Source organism: Bacillus rossius, chromosome 6 (genome assembly GCF_032445375.1).
Source record: "Bacillus rossius redtenbacheri isolate Brsri chromosome 6, Brsri_v3, whole genome shotgun sequence".
Lineage (NCBI taxonomy): Eukaryota > Metazoa > Arthropoda > Insecta > Phasmatodea > Bacillidae > Bacillus > Bacillus rossius.
In genome coordinates this window covers 78,388,780-78,414,821 of record NC_086334.1, presented here as the reverse complement: position 1 = coordinate 78,414,821, position 26,042 = coordinate 78,388,780, and the positions used below count along the sequence as shown (strand labels likewise).

At 40.1% G+C, this 26,042-nt stretch overlaps 1 protein-coding gene across 6 annotated transcripts in view; it reads right to left on the bottom strand.

The window, feature by feature from the left end:
* The window catches only part of LOC134533325 (glutamate receptor ionotropic, kainate 2-like), a 406,907-nt gene that overhangs the window by 230,591 nt on the left and 150,274 nt on the right, over positions 1-26,042 (bottom strand). For all 6 annotated transcript variants that reach the window (XM_063370828.1, XM_063370827.1, XM_063370832.1 and 3 more), the window contains 2 exons: positions 14,169-14,310; positions 11,826-11,978 (listed from right to left, as the gene is read on the bottom strand). In XM_063370828.1, the coding sequence (XP_063226898.1) occupies positions 11,826-11,978; positions 14,169-14,310 (295 nt within the window). The remainder of the gene's footprint in view (positions 1-11,825; positions 11,979-14,168; positions 14,311-26,042) is intronic.

Sequence of the window (26,042 nt, the reverse complement as noted above, 5' to 3'; positions counted from 1 at the left end):
GCTAACACTTAAAAATTTTCCCGCTTTCTGTAAACTCCCATTTAATCTTTATCAGGCCCGTCTCCCCAATTATGTTCCCAGAGCCAGATACGATATTTGTCGAGCCAGTGCGTGTCAGACTGTGTATCATTTTATCCCTGCTTTGAGGCACGGCCGTCGCCTGTAATTCACCTCTGAGCCATGACAAGAACTGCAATGTCCTGCAAGCTATTAGAGCAGCTAGGTTCTGAGAGCCACCCTTACACGAGCGATTTCAGACACAATCGCGAGTCGTCTTAACCTACATTTCGTTACGCCTCCCAGCTCTGTAGAGACTCATTCTTAATGTTATCGCTGTTTCCACCCTCCCTCCTACTGCCTTTTCAGAGAACCATGCCCAGTTCACTGACCGGCTATCAACCCCGGTCCTTCTCAAGGTCTCATCATTGGTCTTCGAAATTACTTCCTCTGCCCTTTAGGGAGCGTTCAAGTATTACGTAACGAATTGGGGGGGGAGGGGGGGGTCTTGTAAAACGTTACGATTAGTTACAGGGTTGGGAGGGGGGGTTTTACCTACGCGTTACGTTACATTTTTTTAACCGTTCAGAACGGTCGCGTAGAGACAGATTCTTTCACACATTTTTTAAAACTATTTTTTCCCTCAAAATTTGAAATAGCATGATAACTTATTTTTTTTTTACCTCCACAAAATTGCTTCTGCTTGCTTTACAGGACTAGTGAATAATGTTTTTTTAACTCCAAACGTAAAGCAAAAAATATATATATTTATCAAAAGCTGTGATAGTTTTTCTCGTCACTCCAGTAAAGTAGTTAAAACAAACAAGCTCGTGGTACCTAGTCAGATAGACAAAGGATCATGCAAGTTTTCGCCACTTCTTGTGAGGTTGTCTGTTTATCTGTCGCCTCCTCTAGAAGGGTTTAAGCAGATGCTTTACAATTTATTTTGCCCATCAGTACAATCCGACCTACAGAACCGAGTATGTTCAACCTGTGGGATTTATTTTACACCCCACAAGAGTGAGCAAATGCACAATCGTTACATGCATGGATAGACTGCCCAAGACCTTCGTGAAAGTCGAGTACGGCCACAGCGACTTGCTGCAAGAAGTGCAAATGAGCTTCTCTGCATTGTGCGTCGCTGTGAAACATCGTCTGAGGATGCCGATTGGCTCGATGAAGACGAAGTTGATGCAAGCGGGTTAACAATTCCGGAACCTTCTTCGTCTGGTCTCCGGATGCCAGTAATGAAAGAATCTGAGTGGCTGGCAAACCCATGGACAGATGAGCAGTAAAACTCAAATTGAATTGTTTTTTTACAATCTACTTATTTTAATTATGGCTAATTTTATTTTAAATGTTTTCGTTTTCGTTCGATCGTATTCTTAAATACGATTATATTTTGACAAACATATTTTATTTCAGTTAGTTTTATGTTTGTAATTGCATTACCAAAGGTAAAAATAAATTATTAGAAATAAAATTTGTTCTTTATTAGCTTTATTAGTAAAACGCTAAAATAGGAGAATCCATGAGAAGAACAATGGCGGATAAAGCAAAAAGTATGTAAGGACAGGGCCAAGTCAGGAAAACGACGTAATTAAATGTATGATTGCTAAATGTATGATTGAGTAGTAAAAATTTATTAGGACAGAAAAAAACATTAGAAAGCTCTTTCTTATAAAAACAAGACATTTCAAATGTTAATAAATAACATTAACGCAATTAAAACAATAACAAAGGTATTTTAGTGACTTATTCCGGTACGTTACACCACATAATTGTAACTTTTAGGTAAAAATGGTCACTTGGGGTTACGTAACGTTTTACTAGGGGGAGGGGGGGGGGGGTACAGAAAAACGTTACGGCGCGTTACATAGTGGGGAGGGGGGGGGGGTCAAAAATATCAAAAAATTGCGTTACGTAATACTTGAACGCTCCCTTAGCGGCAGATTTGCGAGTCATTTACCCTGAGTGTTTGAAGACCTGCTAAACGCCTGCCCTTGGCACCTCACGCAACAAGTAGTACCCCGTAGTTCATTTCCAAGCCACCAGAGCACTGCACTAGTCCCCTCCATAGCCCCCATGCTTCCGACGTCGCCTCTTGCGAGTCAATTTCTTCTTGTATCGGACACTCCTCAGTAGATTGCACAGACATCGGCCAGCACCACCAACTTCGAGATATCGAAGTCAGTATTTCTCAACCACCTCCTTGCAAATCTTCGGAGACTTCAGTCTGGTCATCGTTCAAATATGTAGTCAACTATGCAAGGGATGTTGTTCCTATAAATCATTTCTTAATCAATAATAAGTCAGTCTGCGTGACTCGTAGAAATAGTCATACTGCACTAACTTTTATTGATTTTTTTTTAAATTAAGGAAATGTCCTCGACAACCGCGTGTTCGCGAGCTTCGCATCCTGGCAGGCTCCTTTGTTGACACTAGAAGTCACCTCCCTAACTGGTGAGTCTTTGTCAAACTTGTATTCCCTGACCATCACTATTTTTAGTGGGCATTATCTGTTTACTTTACTAACTGTCTGTGAACCAGTTCTGATCATGTCCGATTAGGGCTTGTTCACAGATAAGGTCCAAGGGCCAGATGTGTACATGAATACACCACCCTCGAGTCCTTCCTCCAGCAAACATGACTGATACGCCCCTTGTGCCCTAAAATTGTATTATTTTAATTTAATAAAAAAAGGCCTAGGAAACAGCTGAGCAAAATTATAAAGAAAAATACAAGTATTACCAGAGGTGGCACGAGGTGGTGAACAAGACAATTTTATACTCCCTGCACACAAGCAACTTTGGAGCTAGTGGATCGTTTAAATAGATATAGGTAAATGAAAAATGAATAAATCACTCCATAAGTAGATTGGTCTATAGGTTTCCTGGTTTTTAAAAATAACTAAATGAAATCAGTTTTCCTTTTGTTTTGGTTTCACAATAAAATGGTATTAATAAGTTACAAAAAGGAGGGCTGGCCCGATATGATTAACACACGTTATACTATACTGTTAACAACAAAGAATGACATTTTATAGCAGGTTAGGTTCGTCCACTCATTACTGTAACAATTTCACATTTTCTTATTTGATATGTTCTCTATGGCACTGCTCGCTGGTATTCGTTTAAATAATTTGTTTCGTTGGTGGTAGGGAGAAGTTATATGTTAAATATCACCCAGGGTTTCAAAGTTGGACATCTGGGTGGGGGGAAGCTCTTCTTAAAGGGACTTGAAGCTGGAGGTCCTGGACAACATGATGGGTGCAATTTCGGCGCCCAAATGTTGGACCCTGTCTAAAACACAAGCCAAATTCCAACGAATTAGACCTTCTTCCAGGCAGTCAAACACAGTCGGCACGAAACCGCCAACAAACGGGAATTCGGGGAGGAAAAATAGACCAAAGTAACTCACCAAACAGGGTGTAGCTCCTGGGCTCAGGAAATGTCTCGCACCGACATCAGAAAGGCGCGGACCGAGAATTGCGCGGATGATGCGGTAGAAATCATCATTTAGAAAGATAAAAAAAATTAACAAACTTTAAACTAAAACATGACTTGTTTTCTAATTACTACGACTGACTGGCTACTACTGAATTTTGAAGCTGGGATCACATCCCTTAACACAGCTGACTACATTCCTTATTCCCACGAGTTCGTCGTTGCCGCGAAAAAGCCTCTTAACAGAGGGGACGCTGTGATGACGCGGTAAGTAGCCGAAGTCAAAGTGCCGCAGTGGCGGACAAAGCTCCCAACTAAAACGGGCGCTCGGCCCTAGGGAAAAAGAGGGGGAAGGTTCGGCTCAGGGCCGAAAACTTCCGGAGGTGACCGAGTTGAACGAAACTAAACCTTCAGTTGTTTTGCCGAGGCACGACCGCCGCGCTCTCTACCGGTAGGCACAGAAAGCTACATAGGATAGACTTTTACAGGTTGCGAGGAGGAAGCATAGGGCCTTATGGCGCAGCGGTGCTGCTCTCTGGCGGCCTAAAGGGGAAGGAAAGAAGGAGGTTAGCAAAATCTCCACTAGGTGTCGCGGGCGTCAGCTCCACTCGCTGGCGACAAGAGCAGACATTACTATTTCTGCCGCTAGATGTCGTGGGTGGTCCATCTTTGCACATATTTTTTCTATGGCAAATCGTCCTTGAAGTCGGGCACTGCCTGGCAGGGTTCACGTCAGGGCAATGATCCTGGGCTAAATTCTGAGAATCAAGGTGGGTAGCTGTGGGGGTGAGGGGGTACAAAAACGCAACGGGGCTGGGAACGAGCGTCCATGGGATACTCGTTCGTGCTGAGACTCGCTAGTCTCAGCGGGTCTGTAAGAAATAGAGCTTGTAGGCCAGAAGCTGCTCTATGCAATTTTAGTCATGTAGGGAATTAATATAACAAACCCCAGACGTGACTGCAAGTGGGAGAAATGTCAAACGGACTGCCAACGACGTCTTAGACTTGCAAAACACCAGATTGGTTCCTGAGAAAAGGTGCTTCGGTCCACTGGCGCAAAGTTTAACTACGTAGAGTACACCAGCCTAACAAAGTGTAAATCACCCTTTTGTAACTAAATTATATAGAAAATAAAATTTTCAAAAATAATTTATTATTATAATAACAATTTTAAAAAAATGTGCCGAAATACCTAATTTCCGGCACAGGACGACTAAGGTGCCCTGATACCATATTACAACTCACCTTCGGCCAGCGAACGTAAAATCTCCAGTCGTTCAGATTTTGTTGTTATGTCTACAGCATAACCATTATATCACTACATTAAAAAGATTAGAACATCCATAAATTTTCTTTACGTGACTTTAATCTCCCCAAGTGCTAACACAGGGATTATTTATTTAATATTTTTATTGTTTTTGATTATTTTTATCTATTACAAATGAAACCTAAGAGTAATAGTCTAAATAGGGCCGGCCCATACTTTAAATTATGTAATTTTAATATATTTTAATATTATTTAATAAATTTAATATATGTGTCAACCTATTCATTGAATGTTATAATTGTAATATATTTGCCATAACTTATACATAAATTAAGTTACCTTTTTAACCTGTTTGTGGAATTCATGTTTTGTTGTTTTATATTATTTTAATTAATAGTACAATACATATAGAGACTCTTATTTTTAGGCGAAATCATGTTTTTTTTATTGTTTTACCTTTGAAACTAAAAGATCCACCAGTCTCCCAAAAGTAATTTTAAGGGCACATTAGAGTTACACAAGTAAAAGGAGAGAGTATGTGTAGCAAATGGTAGCAGAGCTGGTGTTTTGAATTGTAGGTAGTGTGTGATTTCGTCTATAAGCAATCCCAGTAACACAACAAAACTAATACCTATATTTTAAATTTTAATTGAAAAGATTTATATTTTTTATACGCATTTTGAAGTTGGCACTATATGTTTTTAGTAGCGAGACTATAAGTTTGAAGATCTCAAAGTGATATTCAGTTTAGTTTCTCTTCAGCGCGGTCCCGTAGCTCCGCGTGAGCGATGTGCCTTATCTCCACTAGGCGCCCTCCCGGGAGTCCTCTCAGGACCCTGCGACCAGTGCACGCGACCCCCTTCCTCCAGCCTTCAACCTTCGACCCCAGGAACTCTCGTCAAACTGACGTACGAAGTTATACGTCTCCCGGCCATCATTCTGGGAAAACAAAGCATGCCCACTTGCCTGACCAGTCTATGGTTTAATAATTCCCCCAAAAGTAAATATAGATATAGTGGTCCTTTCGGACGTTGTTTTGTTGTTCATCTGTCGGCACCTACGAGCGCTGCCATGTTATGCTCATGCCAGGGCCGCCAACCGCGCGGAACCCCCTATATGCTTCTCCCAGGTGCCTCGTATTAGTAAACAAACTGCCCATTCTTTGCATGTCCTAATAATACTATTTTAAATCACGAAACACACACTATGAATAATCTATACGGCATTAAATTTAGCAGCAAAGTATTTTCCTAATTTAGGGGAACTTAAAATATAATATAATATATATGTAACTTATTGTATAACTTAAAAAATATATATTTTTTAGCTCTAGTAAGTTATTGCCATTGTTTACTTATTCTAAGCATCTTAGATGTAACTATAAAATTTTACAATACATAAAAAAATTAATGAGGATCAATTAATTACATATTTGTTATAAATTAATCATATACTCTTAACTCTTAAGTAAGCTGCACATGTAATCTAATTCATTTGCATCGTTCATAAGCAATGTAAATGTACTTAATCTTATCATTTATTTGTGTTACCACTCTCTACTAATATAACCACACATCCATGTGCCTAGTTTTTGTTTAGATTGATTTTGTGATCACCCAACAAGAGTTGCAGTCACTCTGGCCTTCGATGAAAGGTTTACTAAATTAAACTCTCTGTGTGTCGGTCGAATTCTCCCCACACATTTCCTGCGCTAGCACTGAGATGATGAATTATTTTAAAATAGAGTACTCTTTTTTACGTCGAATTCCATGTAAGCAAATAAGCTATAAAGTTGAAACTTCTCAAAGTAAATGAAAAATAATTTTTGTAATTACGATTTTTGAAGTAAACAATTTATGACCTTTAAATTTTGTCAACATTTAGTTTCTATCAGGTGATGTACAGCTATGTACAGGAAACTGAGCACTGCAGCTCGTACATCGATGTGTACAAAATTTTAAAGTTAATATTTTTCTATTGCACTCTCCCCAAAGTAAGTAGTATATTTTGCATCAGTAAGATGATTTGATTTTACATTGCTTTGCAATTGTGACTTCAAAGGTGGCATCAAGGTTTAAGTTTGGTGTTTTCCTAAAAGAAGAGCAAGGTAAGCTAGCCACCGAGCAGCGACATCCTATGACCACCGAGTGTTCCCTGGCATAGGCGTGCCTACAGGGGGGGCCAGGTGGGCCATGGCCCCCCCTAATGTAATCACTCATATCGGCATTTTCTCTAATGCGTTCGTTAATATTCGTATATTCCTGGCACTGTGGCACTCAAACTGTGTTTCAGTGTTGCAGCGTGCTAATTAACAATATTGTTAAACATTTTATCGTTCTGGAAATACAGCCGCCTTAGTTTATTTAAAACATGAGGTCCCTTAAAATGGCCTATAGCTTATACTTGAATTCGGTCAGACAGTTTACACGCGGGAATGTTTATTGCTCTCCTGCATCTGTGACACAAATAGGGGAAGTTATCAACATGTATAAATAGCCTCCAATATCGCTGTCATAAATACGTGCAGACTGCAGCCTATGAAAAGTTAGAATGCGATTGTAGCCAGTAAACACAAGATAATCTTTCTTCTCTCTTATTTTAAATCTTTTTTCTTCCTGGATTTGAAAACTATCTGCGGGATTTCTACCCGATATCCGTGAGAAAACTCATCCAACCTGTCACGATTGTTGTCTCCGACTTCGCCAGATCAGGTCAAGCACAGCAGAAAAAGCTTGTGTGGTGTGTCTTTAAAATGTTAATATGAAAGAGTGCTTCATTTGCAGTGTTCCGTTATTTTAGCGATGGATAGGTATGTATGTTTGAATTTTCTAGGTTAGATTAAACAAATATGTATAGCTTAGTTTTCAACTACTTAACAAAAATATGCACCCAAAAAATAAATTATAAAAAAGTGCATTTAGTTTCATTCTTGTGTCGTGTGAGGATCATTTTAAAAAATACGAAATAATGCTAGAAAAGTATGTAATTTTCTACCAAACAGGTACATATAAACATTTTTTGTAAGTAGTAAGAGAATAAGCCTTCCACCAAGATGCTCCGAGTTCGATTTCCGGCGGAATCACTCCCAGCTTTTCGCACGTGATAGGAATCGCGCTAGGGTGATGCCACAAGTAGGCGTGTTTTCTCGGGGTTCTCCTATACCTCTCAAAAATTATTTATTTTAGTAGCAAAAACTGAATACTTGTCAAAACTTAAAACTAAGATGAATCAGACTTCGTTGAAAATGGAAATAGTTTGATTTTTGTGCGTCGTTAAGTAATTACATAGTACATAAAAATAGGTACAACATGACTTAAATGCCCCCCTCCCCCCCCAATTATTTTGTAATCACGTAAGGGGCATTCCTAATAATATATTTCTGTAAATCAGTGTTCGCCTGTAGCCTATACATGTTTATCTGTAACCGGCCCCCATAGTGTAATCGTTTAGGCGCTGGTCTGCGGTGTGAGGGGTCCGGGCTTCAAATCCTAGTTTGGACATAGTGTCCTTCACTTAATATCACACTTATCGGCTCGTAAGATGTTGCTGTTAAAGGGCCGTAAAACACTCTAAACTAAACCCTCGATACATAAAACACAATTAATTTAAAGGAGAAATGTACATCCTGGAATCTGTAATTCTTTATTTTGGCTTTAATTTCGTCTAATAAAACCCCACAGTCACATAATTATCTGATTTTCGATTTCCAAGATATTAGGCTAAGGGAAGGCTAGCCACAACTTTTCCTTATGGCTGGGTGTAAACTTGAGGCGCGGTATGTATTATAACATCATACAAACGTTCGATATGACTGTACATAATTTTGATATTTTAATGCAGACTGTAGTTACGTGCTTACTGTGCTTAAATTAGCAGCAGGTATTGCCAGATAAATAAAAATGCTTGCCGGTTTGTTTAACTTACAATTGCCTGGATATCATTATATTTCTGTTCATTGGAAAACTACTTAAAATTATGATAGATAGTTCCAAGCTGTTGAGAGAAAGTTACCTAGACTTTTTTGCGTGTTCGTAACCATAACTTTGGGTTAACTTGAACTTAATTAAATACAGTAGAATGTTTCTAAAAATTTATTTTTGTAATCAAAACTGTTCTCAATTTGTTGAGTCTATCAAATTTAGTAATTGATTGAAAAAAAGAGGATGCTTTGCAGGTTTTTAATATTTGTGTTTGTGATTGTAATCAGAACTTTGAGATAATGATTGCGTTAACGTAATTTCGTAGAATTTATTACCATGTAAATGAAAATCTTTTGCAGGTTTGTTAAAATGTGTGTTTTTAATAAGAACTTTATGTTAATTTGAACATAATTAAGTAGAATGTATTACCATGTAAATAAGAATATTTTGCAGGTTTGTTAAAATTTGTGTTGGTAATCAGTGCTTTGAGTTAACTTGAAAATACTTGAGTAAAATATATCACCACATAAATCAAAATATTTTTTAATGTTTTTAAAATTTGATGGATTGAACAATCATTCATTGTAAAACAATGATGTATGTATTTCAAAGCAACAAAAAAAATATTTCAAGAGGTTTGTTAAAGTTCTGTTGTCTGAATTGCCGTGTTTGCATTCACTAAAAAGAAGTTCATTTCAAGGTAGATCTGGACCAAGCTCTTGGAAATTCGAGGGGGGAAAATGTGTAAGTACCCTTTAAACATTGTCTAAGGAAAAAAAGAACAATAATATTTTCAAGATTGTTAAAATTATATGGATATAAATATTAATTAGTAAACATATCTCGTTGATACTGCACAAAAATATAAACAAGTCAATGAGTGAATGTATTTAGGCTATTTACATTCTAAATTCAGCTTCTGATTTAAAAATTTAGCAGGGCCCCCCCTAATGGAAATGTCTGGGCACGCCTATGTTCCCTGGGTTAGATCCCCAGCACTCACCCTTTGGACGACCCATGTTCAACCCCCTCTCAGGTAGTGTGAACTTTTGTGCCTGCCATGGAGGATCCGACGGCGAACCTAATGTAATTTAAATTTTAGTCATGTTTATTATGATAATAATATCAGGTTTTACGATTTTACATATTTTTTGTATTAATTAAATTTGAGTGCAATGATGAATTAATTATATTTATTTAAAAGTTATAATAATACAATAACTTAATTTTTTCTAAAGTTTAAATTTTTACTTTATCAATTTTTCGTCAAAATTCGTTGATCTTTCGGGGTTTCGAACCCGAGCTAACAAAGGGTTAAATTTCCTGTCGGGTTTCTTTACTTCAGTCTGTTGGTCTGATCAACCTTTAGCTCTTGGACACTGATCCTAGGTGAGTTAATAAATGTAGGAATCTGGGACTGAGTTTTCGCTTCACTTTGTTGAGCAAGCAACAAATTTTATTCGGTCTTATCCAGTTCCAAAAAGTGAAGGCTAGGTAACAATGCATTTTTCTGGTTTCTTCGGAAAAGTTCTGTTGTACAGGGGTAAATATTTCCATTTAGTTAGTAAGTTACAGGGCTACCATACCCATTTACAGGAGTTAAAATCCCCATTCGTCACTAAATTTCCCAGGACAAAGTTCCCTCAGTGCTTATCGGATTTCCTCATAGCGCCCATCATTGTGATACTACATGATGTCCAATATCTAAGATCAACTTGATGAATCTTACTTCATTAATATAGCATTTAATAAACATTTATAATTATACATTTTCTTTAAATTTAAGAATTTTTAATAGCTAATAAAAGTTTCATATTGACCCAATTAATGATTAATATTCTTTATAATGTATTACTGCCAAAGAAAGGCATTAATGTTAGCCACTGAGCTCATCAAGTATTGTAAGTGGTTTATCTTAGTTGTTTCTGGTACAAGGTAAGTCTGACTGATCCCCGAAGTTTGACTCTCAGTGTTGGTTACTTAACCTGCTCCGCCATTCAGGTGAGGAGTATGTGCCACCAATTAGCATTTTTTGCACAAATCTAAATTTGAATTTTGAAAAATAATTTTGCCAGTCATTTCTGACTGCTAAAATTTTAACTTTTTCCTGCCTCCTGAACATCCCATTTAATCTTTGTCAGGCCCGTCTCCCCAATTCTGTTCTTAGAGCCAAATCTGATTTTTGCTGAGCCAGTGCGAGTCAGACTGTGTATCATTTTATCCCCGCTTGAAGTCACGGCAATCGCCTGTGATTCTCCTCTAAGCCATGACAAGAACTGCTATGTCCTGCAAGCTATTAGAGCAGCTAGGTTCTGAGAGCCAGCCTTACACGAACGATTTCAGATACAATCGCGAGTCGTCTTAACCTACATTTCGTTACGCCTCCGGGCTCTGTAGAGACTCGTTCCCAATGTTATCGCTGTTTCCACCCTCCCTCCTACTGCCTTTCCAGGGAACCATGCCCAGTTCACTGACCGGCTATCAACCCCGGTCCTTCTCAAGGTCTCATCATTGGTCTTCGAAATTACTTCCTCTGCCCTCTAGTGGCAGATTAGCGAATTATTTCCTCTGGGTGTTTAAATGCTCGCTAAACACCTGCCCCTGGCGCCTCACGCAACAAGTTGTATCCCGTAGTTCATTTCCAAGCCACCAGAGCACTGCACTAGTTCCCTCCATAGCCCCATGCTTCCGAAGTTACCTCGTGTGCGTCGATCTTTTCTTTTTTCGGACACCCTCAGTAGATTGTGCTAACATCGGCCAGTACCACCAACTTTAATATATCGAAGTCAGTATTTCTCGTCCACCCCCTCGGAAATGTCGGAACCTTTCGATCTGGAAGCCGAAGTCTCCCCACTTTCTTTCAGAAGCCATCGGCTGTTTTTTAATACGAGTCGCAATTCCCATTTATTATTATGTATGAGATTTAAAATATAAGGTTTGGTAGAGAAATGACGGTTTGAGCCGTAACATTCATTAAAACCAGACGCAATATGGAAGAGGAATTTTCTATCACCACTTCAGCTTGAATGACAAATACGGAGAAATTTTAAGGCATTGGTACAGACTGTTTTCTTACGAAGCATCCAAATGAATGAAAAACAAAACTGATCTAGACAACACAGAAAAGACTATGTTACTGAGCGCCGCCGCGAGAAGGTCGAGGCAAGGACAGCTCGGTCGAGCGGAGACACTCACCTTCATGTTCTCCGCAGAGACAGGCCTGCAGCCCCGGGTATTCCAGTCGCGCATGGCCGCCTGCATCTCCACACTCGAGGGACTTATCATTCTGAGGAAGGTGATGTTCGTCATGAACGGCTGGAAATCGATGTAGTCGAGAGTGTGCGCGTCCTGCAATCGCAGTGCAAGCATCAGTTGCGAGCCTCTTTATAAGGTTCTGTGTGATGTTGCCAGGTAATAGTGGGCCTGATTCTGTGCTTTTAGGTTCGCTTATAATAACTTCCAGACAGTTTCTGTATTTGTATATTATAAATACTTAAATATACACGCAATTTAAATTAAATCGTAGAAAATATATTCTTACAGAAAGTATAGCACATTTGCTAATATTTAACTGGAATTTGAAAGAAACAACTTAATGATTTGACCTGGAAAAATTGTTTTTTTTATTTAAACATTTTTTTCCAAAAAAATCTTAATGTAAAATGTGGATTAGTGACCTACCAAATTTTAAAACAGCAATTTACCTTACCAGTATCAATGAACTATTTTTTTTAGTTATTTCATTTCTACGAACATATTGTTTATTATGTTAACACTTAAAATAATAAAATAATGCTTGTTTTTTTCGTATGGAAGTTCCATTAGATATAAACCTAATTTATTTTTTAAAATATAAAATATTTATATAAGATTTTTACATGCCTCATACAGTGGCGAACCAATGTGTTTTTAAAGTTTTACGAATAGCATGCAGGCATGTGATTTTTGTAACCTGTAAGTGTTATCACTCTATGTATGTTGTGTGACTGGGCAACCTGTATGGCAATGAAGACTGTAAGGTAGTGAATAAATTGTAGTTTTATCGGATTGCATCAGTAGATGCCTCTTCGTCTAAGTAACTCACTCTTTTACATGTTACTGATCATGTGTGTAATTATCATATTGAGATAATTCACGTGTTATTTCAAAGCGAGGCTTACTGACTTAGAACATTTTTGTGGAAGATTGATGATTTTCTTAGTGATGACTTTTGCAGCATGTGTCCTTTGTATTAAGGTCATCGTGTGCTCTGACTTTTGTCATCGCAAATGTTACGTTTAAAAGATAGAATGTAATTCTTGTTTCGTTTTACATACACCAAGCTGGCTTATTCATTAGGAAGGCCCAGACCAGGTGGGGCCAAACTCTAGGAAGGCCCATTCTCGAGGGATGCCTGGTCCCCAGGAGGGCGAGTAACGTGAAGTGGCCCAGTCACCTGGGGCCCGGTCTCATGGGGACCAGGTCACTAGGTGGGTCCGGTTACGAGGTGGGCCCATTCACTAGGGGGGCACTGTCACGAGGAGGGCCCTGTGACCAGAAGGGCCCAGTTTTTAGCTTCATTTCCTATCCATGGAGCTAATGTCCTCAAGTTAGTGCTTTGCCTAACTACATAAATGGCAACTTTGTAAATATTTTTAGGAATCAATTATGTGATTGATACGTGGAAACGATTACGTCCAGTGTAAGAGAAGCTGTGCATTACTTCTGGTGGTGGATGCAGTGGATGAAGTACCCAACCGCTGACAATGCTGAGATCTGTGTAGGTTAGCCAACTGATCTATGTGGGTCTAACTGCCATAAATGTGTTTGGAACCTAACAGCAGCCGACGGGCTGGTGGGTTTTAAATACGTAAAGATAACATTCAGATTTCTTCAACAAACTAGACACAGATTTGTTGGTGGCTACAGCAGTATGAAGCATGGTTAACAAGCAGGCCTAGCCTAAATTTCCTTATACTAGCTTGTGACATTTAAAGATAATTTCAGTTTATGGAAGAACATACTTGTTGGATTTAAATCCTAGTCAACACAATCGTATAATTGAGCTCAGGGAAAATTTATGTTCTCCTATCAAGAACCCAACAACTATATATGGAATATGTGTTATTTTTATTTGTTATCATTGTTTTTAATTTTTTATATTAAAAGTAAGAAATATTTACTAACTCCTTAATGATAGGTGATCAAATTGAATGCTAGGTTTTGGTCATACAAAATGGTTACAAACGGTGTGAATTTTACTGCCCCTAATTTTCGGAATAATTTTGTGACAAAAGTTCAACTGAATGTAAAATGTTGCGGTAATCGTGCCAATATTTCATGTCAAGAGAGAAAATGTTAATTTTCAAATGGATGTCTAAGGTCACCAGTGAAGTTCACTGGTAAAAACAAGGTAATCCGAATTAATTACAAAGTGACCAAGGACAAGTTAAAGGACAAAACCACTACCTAAACCATCACTCGCAGCTGCATTTATTTACTAATAATTCAATAAGTAGTGACAGTAAAAATAATGGTGATTTTCTTAGTTGAACTAACCAGAGAAGTGAAGAGGTAGTTTTCATAGTCTCCCAACATGTTGACATCTCTGGCTTGGCTGAGGACTTCTTGTATGAGGTTCGTGTCACAGTCTATCAGCATGTGTGTCTGGGAGCTCTTTGACAAGGTCTTGAACATCACCCTGTACGCACACACAACAGACTCAGAATACAGGGTCTACATAAAAGAATGTCCAAGTTCCAAAGATATATAATAACAGTTTAATTTGGACTATTTACAACACATCATACATCAAATTTAAGGTAAACTAACATGGTTTTTCCTACAAATTTTCAAAATGCGCACCTTTAGTTATACGGCACACATCCAAACTAAAGTGCAATTCTTCCCACACTTTGTTTAACACGTCTGTAGTAATGGAAGCAATAATATTCCCTTCAGTCCTGTGTCTGAACTTCCGCAAATCATTAGGTAGCGGCGGAACGTAGACACGATCTTTTATAAAGCACCAAACGAAAAAAAAAACGCATTGTTATATGTCAGGTGAACGTGGAGGTGAGCGAAAAAGAGCTCTGTCGTCTCGACCATTACAACCATTCAAACGATCAAGGACTTCAACATTTAACCACTCTCTTACAAAGAGATTACAATGAGGAGGGACACTATCCTGTTGCCAAATAAAATTTACCATTCTTTCGACATAAGTGGCACTGCAAGCGAGAAAACAACAAAGCAGTACTCGCACATGCACTTACCTAAAACCACTTAAGTTACTCTTTAAATGTGACCTGGTACCAACACTCTACAATGCTTAAAGTTGATACCATTAACCTATATTAGTGGGACATTCTTTATGGACATAATTTATTGCGTAAAAGCCACTAGCATCAATCCGATTGTTCTATTAAAAATCTATTTTATTTATGATAAGGACTTCAAGAAAATAGGTTATATAATTGGAAAAGAACTTTGGATCATATGAGAGTAGTATGTAAAAGGGGCTCCTGCGCCAGGCTCCAGGGTGAGATGCCAGAGGTGCCGACCGCCATCTTGGATTCTGAAGTCAAGACGGCCATCTTGGATGTCCGTGACCTTGAACGTGACCTTGACCTTTTACCTTCAAAATTTGCCAAAATTGTCCAACATTTGTCCAAAAATCCTCAAAATTGCCAAATTATCCTCTTTTCTTTGAAAAAAAAATCTCAAAAAATTCTTCAATTCAAAAATGAGGACTTCGAAAATCCTCAAAAGTCTTTTTGCCTTAGAAAGAACACAAAATTCTATGAACGGCTTAAGAGGCCACTCCAGTGTTTCAGGGGCACTACGTAACCCGCGTTAACCTCATAAGATTCAATGCTATTTTCATTTTGCTTATAACTTATTAACTAATATAGATTTCGAAATGATGCTTGCTTGATATGTAAGACAACGATGCTCTTATCAAAGCCTCTTTCTTCAAAAACGTGCTTAAATTATGGTTTTATACTAATCTTTACTAATATGCATAAGTGTATTGTCTAGGTTTGAACAATATTTATGCACGTTTTTGAAGAAAGGGGCTTTGATAAGAGCATCGTTGTATTACATATCAAGCAAGCATCATTTAGAAACCTATATTAGTTAATAAGTTATAAGCAAAATGAAAATAGCATTGAATCTTATAAGGTTAACGCGGGTTGCGTAGTGCCCCTGAAATACTGGAGTGGCCTCTTAAGGATCCATGTCCGAAGCCTCCGTTAAGCCATTTTTAGGAATAAGGGTACCATGACCGCTTTCTTGGATTATGACGTCACTGGTGCAATTTCCGTTACGGCCGCCATCTTGAAAATCTTTATTTTATATCCGATTTTAATGAAATAATGTTAAAATTTATAAAAAAATTAATTTACAAAATTTTAATAAAGACTATTTTAAAACATACATTTACGACAAAATGCTCGGAGTCCTCAAATCGACCCGGTGAGAGCAAAAAAAAATTGTGACCGATCCTTCCCTCACAGTGGCTTCTGGCAGACTGACCCCCACCACTTTTTCATATATATATATTATCAAGTATCTTGAAAATCCAAAATTATTATGTTAAAATATCAGGAAAATTTTTAAAAATCATTAAAAAATAAATCAATCAAATTAAATAATAAAAATCTTTAAAAACACCGTTGCACTTTACGTTACGGACACCATCATGAAAATCCGTATTTTCAATGCTAGAAATTCGGAAAAAATCCCTAAATTCATCAAAAAATTCACTCATTAAGGAAATGATTGATTCAAAACTTGGTTCGATCCTGGATGATACAAAAAATAAATTTTATGTAAAAATACCTCAAAAATGACATCTACGAAAATAAAACACCACAAGTTCTTTCACAAACGTAATATTTATTACATAATATATATTATACTACACGAACACTTGCGAAAGCCAGCAATATTATAAACATTTGGGTCTGCATAGCCGTGAAATGGCTAATTATTAGATCCTTTGATTTATACTAGACAGAGTCCAACCAGAACCTTTACAGACATAGTCCTCCTCTTCTTGACAGAGTTTCTGGATACTGTTTTTAACAGTTTGCTTCACATCGTCAGAACTGTAAATTACTGCAGCCGATGTCTTGAATTCACACTTCTTCAGTTTGTCATCGAATGGATACGGCTTTCCATATATACAGTCCAACCATAAGTTAAACATCAAAATTCCGTTTGTTGCTACATCATCAGTAAGCTGATTGATTATGTTCTGTCTGATATCATCAAGAAAATTACAAATGTCTTTCGGCTCACTAAATGTATTTAGATAATAGTAGTCTTTCAATGTTCCACGAAATGCAGACTGCGCCAAGTAGAACCCATTATCGTTAACTTGTAATGCACCGAACACAGTCTTAGGTTAATTTTCATGTTCAGACGTCATAGCAATCGGTTGCTGCACATCGGTTGTCTTGCTTGTACGCTTACGAGTCTCCAATCTAAAGAAGGAGTCGTAATTTCTGCAGGTAGTTCAGCAGTAGGTACATGGCACATTGCATTTGTTCGCATGATGTCGCAAACTGTCAATTCGAGTAAACCATTTATGACACTCATCACATCGAAACTTCATGCGAGAAGGATTCTTCTTGCATTTGCTCCGCTCATGTCTTCGTGCATCATGGGAAAATTCGAACGACGTATCACAGTAACTTCAAGGATACCGTAGTGATTAAGACGAGCCTTTCAGACCTGAGCCATATACTGACGTTGCCACAGTTGTACCATTTCCAGGAATACTCTTTTGAACATCAATGCATCGTTGTTGTATAGAAAACTTTACTTTTTGCCACATAGCAGGACCTTTACATGTCTTCATGTGCGTTTTCATATTATCTTTTCTGGAAAACTTCTTTTGACATTTCTCACAACCAAACATGTTGCGAGGAGGATTCTTAGCACATTCTCTCTTTGCGTGTTGACGTGCATTGCTGATGTTTGAGAAAATCTTGTCGCAGTAACGACATCGATGATCGTTAGTTATTGACAATTCTCCATCCATTGAAGTCTCCATCGATGGCAAAACAGCATTCGTCGAGGTTTCCTGTACAGCCAACGCTACCGGCATTAAAGTCTTTTCTGCTGGTGGTATTGTGACTGTTGAAGTCTCCTCCAGTGTTGACGTCAACGTTGCCAACGGGATCTGCTCCACCATCGTCGTCGCTGACGTCATGGTTCCCGTAGTCGATGGTACAACCTCCATCGAGTTCATCGTTAAAGATGGTAAAGATGCCATCGAGGTCTCAAGAACAGGTCATTGACACGACTTATGCACCAGATGAAACAATCTATGTGATCCTTACACCGTCGAACACAGTAACAAACTGAGTGACTTGCTGTCTAGAACACGTTTATATATATGCACCCAATAGAATAATACACTAGTCAAATAAAGAACCATTTATTATAATACTCGAATCAAAACAGCATTGAAAAAAGAAGCACACAAAAATAAGATAACTCAATTGACGCACAATACATGCAGTACATGCAATGTAGGCAATGTACGCAATGTATGCAATGACCACACAATGTTCACACAGTTCAAGCATTCAATGAAAAGGAAGCACATTTTGGAAGCACCTTCATCAAAAAGGCAGCACATTTTGGAAGCACAATCAGAATTCCTTCCCCTCCTTTCCTTTCCCCTCTCCTCCATTCCCCTCCCACTCCAACTTCCCCCTCCTACCCCTCCTCTTACTATCCCTTCCCCGCCGCCTCACCAGCGCTCTCTGATGAGTGGTTTACCAGGCCTATATATTCACCGGCTCCTAGCTTATTCTTCGCAGTCGCTCGGTCTCTGGACTCGAAGGCTGTCACTGTGGCGGTGGCCATGCATACTGGTATGTTCTCGGCTGTGAAATTTAGCGTCTTTAATTAAGTATGAAATATTATTCTTGCCTGCCCGTTGTGGCCGCACCTTCACCTATGTATTTCTGCCATGTAATGTAATGTTTCGTAATTGCTATCAATGTTGGACCCTTCAGGTCATTTGGATTTTAGTTTCTTTTGCTCACGCCGAGTACTGCCCGTAGCTTTGTGTAATATTTCTGTGGTTGTATATGGGCATGCCACGATGGTATTGGACACTTCTTGTCAAGCCGCATTATAAATTCTTTCTCGATTTTGATTTCAGCCTAGCGGCCCATGTTACTTGTTTGCTACTTCCAACGCTTTGCCACCATGTCCGCTTTCCTCTCGCATTGTTTTAAATTGTATGAGTGATTGTATTTATTCGTTTTCGCATCCCGCGGGAGCGCATGAGGAGTGCATGATTATTATAAATTGTTAACCCGTCATTATGTCATATAATGTATGTCATATGTTCCATTTTCTCTCTAGAGGCATTTACGAATAAAAGTATTGTATTTTTCTATATATTTATTTGTTTGCTAAAACACCAGCTTTCCACTGTCATTGGGTTTTAATGTGAAAACCCCTCTCCCTGCTTTGTCTTTCTCAGCTGTAGTCTAGGCTGCTACAACTTCTGCACAACTCTGCTTCGGCAGTGGTTTTGCTGTGTTTTTTTGTTTGTATTTTTCATGACCATGAGCGGCTTGGGAGTCAGTTGGATCTACCGGCTTCACCGCGACGAGCTGATTCGGTATCTCGAGGAGAACCAGCTGCCTGCCACGGTGAGCGACACCGTGGCCGACTTGCGCGCCCGGCTCGTTCAGTTCATACGCGAGGTCAGTGACGTCTCATCTGGTGTTCCATCGGCGCAGGCCACACTGGAAGTAAGTCCGGCTCCCGGTAATTCCTTTTCCCAAAAATTGTTTTTCTCTGTTGTTAAATCCCTTCCTGTGTTGAGTGGTAGTGAGCCCAGGCCTATTTTAGATTTTTTTTTACAGGCTGAGTGCCTAGCTAAATTGAATCTGGTGTCAGCTAGCGCCTTTATGAAAGCTCTGCTTAGTAAGTGTACTGGCGTGTATGTGTCTAGGTTAACAGAGGCTATTGTACAGAAGGTAGATTTTCATACATTTAAAATGTCGGTACTTGGTGCTGTGTCCGTCGCATGTGATGGACCTGTGTAAGCACGATTTGATTTTCAGATTTCAGCATCCTAATGAGTCAGTCACTATTATATTGATGAGGTTGTCACCTATGCCGATGTTTTGGAAATTGACATCACTGAGCCTGAGTTAGTACAGCTTATTTTAGGCAACTTTGCACCTCATGTGCTCACCCATTGTGGTATGTTAGCTCTTCCTACCACCTTTGATGCTTTGCGTGCTTGGGGTAGTGAGGTAGAGGCGCGGTTATTAGTGGTGTCTAAATACAAGGCTGAGTTCTCGCCTCCCCCAGGTCTACGTCCGTGTCACATGTTCGTGACAGGGGATTTCACAGCTTACAAGGTACCTCAGACTTTCGTGGCAGTGACGCATATGATGCTGACTCTAGTGTTTTACGCACGTATGGAGATAATTGTTTTCAGCATTCTTCCTTTTCACCAGGCTTTCACGACAGCTCACGTGCGCGGCGTTCGCCACCACGTAGGTTTGACAGCGGCTCGCGTCCGCGCCCCCTTCCGGGCGGCGCGGATAGTGTAATGTCTCCCGGTCGCCGTCAGTCCGCCCCGCCTCCTAGGACTACACAGCAGCGTGGGCGTTTGACGGGGGGTGCTGTTGTCAGTTCTGCGCAGCAATTACAGGATGTCCCAACATACACTCGCGCTCGTTGCGCAAACTGTTGTGTGTTTGGACATGTGACTGAGGACTGTGATCAGGCACGCGTTGAAGTTAATGCTCGTAGATGATTTTCTTGTAAGGGATTAGGTCATTACCGGAGTAATTGTCCGGGAAACGGCCAATGACAGGACGGAAAAGAGGTCGTTTCTGTCGCTTCTATATAAAAGCCTCTAGCTCTGTTTTTCTGAATTTTTTGCCCGTGTGTATATACGATCGTTCTTTTTCGGCCCTAATTGATACCGGTGCTACGTGCTCGGCTATTAGTGAGACATTTCTTCAGAATTTAATTGAAATATTTCCTAAGGTTTCTTTTCATGTATTTTCTGAAAACCAGATTAATATTTTTGTAGCGCATGGCGAGTGCCTTCGCGCCAATAAGTTTGTGGTTATTCACTTTAAGATTAAGCATTTTTCCTGGAATTGGAAGTTTATTGTTGTTCCTGGTCTTTCACCTAATTTTATTTTGGGTTTAGATTTTTAAGCAAGACACACTGTGTCCTGGATGTGGGCCAGCATGAGCTCCGGTTTGACTTTGCTCCTTCTGTAAATATTCCCTTAAGATCGCAGCCTAGTAATTCCGTTATTTTTGAGTGTCACGATCGCGATAGCATTGCTCAAGGACAAGTTATTGCCGACCTAGTTCATACCTTTTCTGATGTCATCTCCTCTAAATTAGGAAACTGTGACATTTTGCCCTATAAGTTCTACTTAAAGGATGAATTCCCTGTCCGCTCTAAATATCTCAAGGTTTCTCCCCCTAAACTTCAGGCCATGCGTGACATCGTGGATAAGCTCTTAGCCGCGGGTGTCATTTCTCCTTCTACATCTGATTTTTGCACTCCCACTTATTTAGTGCGTAAAAAAGACGGTACAAGCTGATGTATGGTACATAATTATATTCCTTTAAACCATTAAATTGCTAAAGACGATGTTTATCCTCTCCCCACTGTTGAGTCTGCCCTTCAACATCTAGGTAAGGCCAGATATTTTTAGGTTATTGACTTGAATCAAAGTTTTCACCAGTGCCTTTTAGATCCTAGTTTCCGTAAATATACCACATTTTCAACTCCTTTTGGCCATTTTGAATTTAATCGTGTGCATATGGGTGTTAGTTTTGGCAGTCAGGCTATGAGCCGGATCCTCGATCATGTCTTATCTGATCTTAAGTATGACATCATTTTTTATAGAAACACCTTTGAGGATCACATTACGCACCTGACTGAAGTCCTTTCTCGTTTACGAGGGGCTAATCTCACCGTTAACCCCAAGAAGGTTACATTAGGAAAAAGTCTGTTAAATTCTTGGGTTATGTTATTTCAAAAGGTACCCTCCTTATGGATCCTGACAAGATTGCCCCTATCATCCAGTTTCCTAGGCCTGTAAATTTAAAAGGAGTCCAACGCTTTTTGGGTATGTAAGGTTATTTCTCCAGGTTCATTAATAATTTTGCCTCTTTATCTGCGCCCTTAAATGTCTTACGTAAGAAGGATTCAGTTTTTGAGTGGGACCCCGAACAAGAGAAATCCTTTCAGGCGCTGAAGTCTTGTATGGCTTCACCCCCAGTTCTCATTCTACCCGATTTTAGTAAACGGTTTGCCGTTCAGGTTGAAGCCTTGCACAATGTGCTTGGAGCCGTCCTAGGACACCTTGAGGAAGGCCAGATTAGGCCCATTGCCTATGCTAGTCGCTCGCTATCGGAGTCTGAGCAGCGATTAGGTGTCTACCAGAAGGAGGCCTTGGCTTGCCTATTCGGCCTAGAAAAATTCTAAAGTTATCTCGATGCTCGGGAGTTTAATTTATTTACCGATAACCGAGTCCTTAGTTGGCTCTTTAATCATCCTCATCAGCTGGGTAAGCTGGGTCTTTGGATTTTGAGGTTTTCACGATTTCAGTTTGTCACCCATCATATTCCAGGTAAAGATAATGTTATTGCTGACTCTTTTTCGCGCATGTTTTCCACCGATGAATTTGAACCCATGGAACCCCGCTCATCTGATGCTATTAAATGTATTACTGCTTTTAAAATTTTTCCTGAATCATACTTTAATATCAAGGAATGTCAGACTCAGGATCCCCTCTGTCAGCAGGTACTAAGAGATCTTCATGATAAGAAGGCTGTTCCCTATGAAAGGAGAGTGGTATGTTGTATTTTACAGGAACTTCTGGCAGAGCCCGAAAGGCTGTTGTCCCTGCTGTCTTGAAGCCTATGGTGTTAACCTATTTTCATGCATTTCTTTTAGGTGGTCATCTAGGAATAGATAAAACTTTTCGCAGAATTTCAGCGCACTTGTTTTGGCCCGAGCTTCTTGCTGATGTTCAGAGGTTTGTTCGATCTTGTCTCGACTGCCAGATTTATAAGCCACCTCATAATTCTAAGGCGGGTCTGTATGCTGCTGATCCTCCTGTAGCCCCCTAGCATGTCTTACACATTGATATTTTTGTCCTCTTACACTTTCTAATGTATGTTTGCTTGTTGTCTTGGATATTTTTACAAAATTTGTCATTTTATTACCTCTTAGAAACATGAAGGCTGCTACTATCGTTAAGGTGCTTAAGGAACAGGTTTTCAAGTTGTTTGGTCCTCCATGTATGATTGTTTCTGACAATGTCCCATATTTTCTGTCTACTATCTATAAGAATTTTCTTTTTGAATGGGCCGTTAAGCCTATTTATAGTTGAGCTTATTTTCCGCAGGGCAACATGGTAGAGTGGCAAAATAAGGTTCTCAAAAGCATCCTGATTTCTTTCTACCGGTCTGATCAGACATGTTGGGATTCAGACATTGAGTATATCAATGTCGGACTTAATTCTGCTCTTCATTCTGCTACTAGTTTTCCACCCTCGATCCCGTTCCTAGGCCGTGAGCTTACTGTTCCTTTACTGAACCAGTGGGGCTTGCCGTCCCTCGGCACCAGCCTGGACGCCCAGGCATTGGAACGTGTACTCGACACGGTTTCCTGTAACATTCATAAGGCCCGTAAGGCCGTTTCTGACAATTATAATAAGGCTAGAGCTTCTCATGGTTTTAAGATTGGGGATTTAGTTCTTTGCAGGGAGTTTAAATTACCTAAGTTGGCTGATCAGTTAAATGTGAAGTTACTTCCTCCTTATGAGGGACCTTATTGTGTCGACAAGTTATTGGGTGTCAACACCCTTTTGTTAAGGTGCTGTAGGCGCAAGTTTAAATTCCGAAAGGCTCATGTAACCCAGGTGAAACCTTTCGTTAAATAGATTTTTATGGGTTTGTTGTAAGCCTTTTTGCAGTATTGTAACTTTCATATGAGAGTAGCCTTAGCCTATTGGCCTGTTGTTAAGTGTTTGTGTTCCTAGGAACTTGTGTTTGAACATTGTGTTTGCAGCTTGTGTTTTTGTTGGGTTTGTGCGCGGTGTTGCGGCTTCTTTTCTTTTTTTAGTTTGGCGCACCATCCTTTTCCCCTGTTACACTTGCTTGCTGTGCCCGACTTCCGCCAGCGATCTTCAGCTTCACCTCACCGAGAGACGTCTCCGTGGGACCTTCCATTCGTCGCCTCCTCCCTACTGGTGGTACCTGCCTGTGAGAGCCCATCGTCCTACCATTAGCTTGCCTGTGGCTTCCTCGTCGTGTGGAGGCTCGATGCTGTTTCGCCACTTCTAGGTCTGGGAGAGCGGCCGTGTTGATTCCGGCTGAGTGCTTCCCGCACCGCCGTGAGTCCATGTCTGCCCCTAGCCCTTATTTGGCGGGTCTTGGACATCGTAGCTGACCCCTTCGTCAGCCTGCTAAGGCACTGCGACTTGGTGCTCCCTGCTGGAGTCCCCTCCCATGCCTGGGTGGTTGCGACTCGCGGGGCCGCCCTGCTCCGAGCCCTTGTTCTGGGCTGATCACCGAATTCATCTCTGGACTTCTTCCTCCGTATCAGCCACTGGCTATCGTCTACCACTGTTCTGAAGGCCTGTTCTTCAGCGTCCTTCGACCTGTGTAGCATCTGACTACGTTCGAAGCCATCTTGTTGATCGCGGTGGCGATCCTGATGCTTGCTGTTTGATGCTGTCACCAGTCTCCAATTTCGCCGTTATGAACTTTCTTCATCATGTGGATCTTCTGGCTCTACGGGCAGGGACACATTAGGGAGGGGGGTTGAAGCAGTTTGGCACTGTACAGCATTCCTTCCCTTCTTTCCTATCCCCTCTCCTCCATTCCCCTCCCACTCCAACTTCCCCCTCCTACCCCTCCTCTTACTATCCCTTCCCCGCCGCCTCACCAGTGCTCTCTGACGAGTGGTTTACCAGGCCTATATATTCTCCGGCTCCTAGCTTATTCTTCGCAGTCGCTCGGTCTCTGGACACGAAGGCTGTCACTGTGGCGGTGGCCATGCATACTGGTATGTTCTCGGCTGTGAAACTTAGCGTCTTTAATTAAGTATGAAATATTATTCTTGCCTGCCCGTTGTGGCCGCGCCTACACCTATGTATTTCTGCCATGTAATGTAATGTTTCGTAATTGCTATCAATGTTGGACCCTTCAGGTCATTTGGATTTTAGTTTCTTTTGCTCACGCTGAGTACTGCCCGTAGTTTTGTGTAATATTTCTGCGGTTGTATATGGGCATGCCACGATGGTATTGGACACTTCTTGTCAAGCCGCATTATAAATTCTTTCTCGATTTTGATTTCAGCCTAGCGGCCCATATTACATGTTTGCTACTTCCAACGCTTCGCCACCATGTCCGCTTTCCTCTTGCATTGTTTTAAATTGTATGAGTGATTGTATTTATTCGTTTTTGCATCCCGCGGGAGCGCATGAGGAGTGCATGATTATTATAAATTGTTAACCCGTCATTATGTCATATAATGTATGTCATATGTTCCATTTTCTCTCTAGAGGCATTTACGAATAAAAGTATTGTATTTTTCTATATACTTATTTGTTTGATAAAACACCAGCTTTCCACTGTCGTTGGGTTTTAATGTAAAAAAAAAACCCTCCCTGCTTTGTCTTTCTCAGTTGTAGTCTAGGCTGCTACAAAGGCAGCACATTTTGGAAGCACTATCAATCAAAAGGAAGCACATTCTACAAAACGAAAGATTATTTAACGAAAAGGAGGTACATTCTCACGTACATACAACTCGGTAGGATGAGATCGTCAATGTTAAGTTATAATATAATGTCTCCATCAGTCTATGAATCCATCAGTTTGTAGTTCCATAAGTCATTTCCTCCAATAGTCATTGTCTCCATCAGTCATTGATTTCAACAGTCTCCAACAGTCAGCTCCAAAAGTCATTGGCTCCTACAGTCATTGGCTCCAACTGCCTTTTGTTTCAACAGCTCCAATGATATTTGGCTAGAATTCTACGAGTCTTAGAGACTATGAGGCTACAAGACTACGAGTCTAAAAGGTTCTAGCTGGTTACGAGTTATACATGGCTGCGAGACTGCGTGGCTAAAAGGCCGCGTGGCTACGAAACTACATGTCTATGAAGCTACAAGAATACAAGTCTCCTCGGCTCTAAATGACTGCAAGGCGACATGGCTACAAGACCACTTGGATACAAATCTTCAATTCTGCATATCTACAAGTCTCCTCCAACTACCTACGAGTGTGTAAAGCGCCAACTACTCCAGCAGCATTATGTTATAAGATTACACGACTACTTGTTTACATAGCTACAAGTCTACGATGCTACTTGGCTACGTAGCTACAAGTCTACGAGGCTCC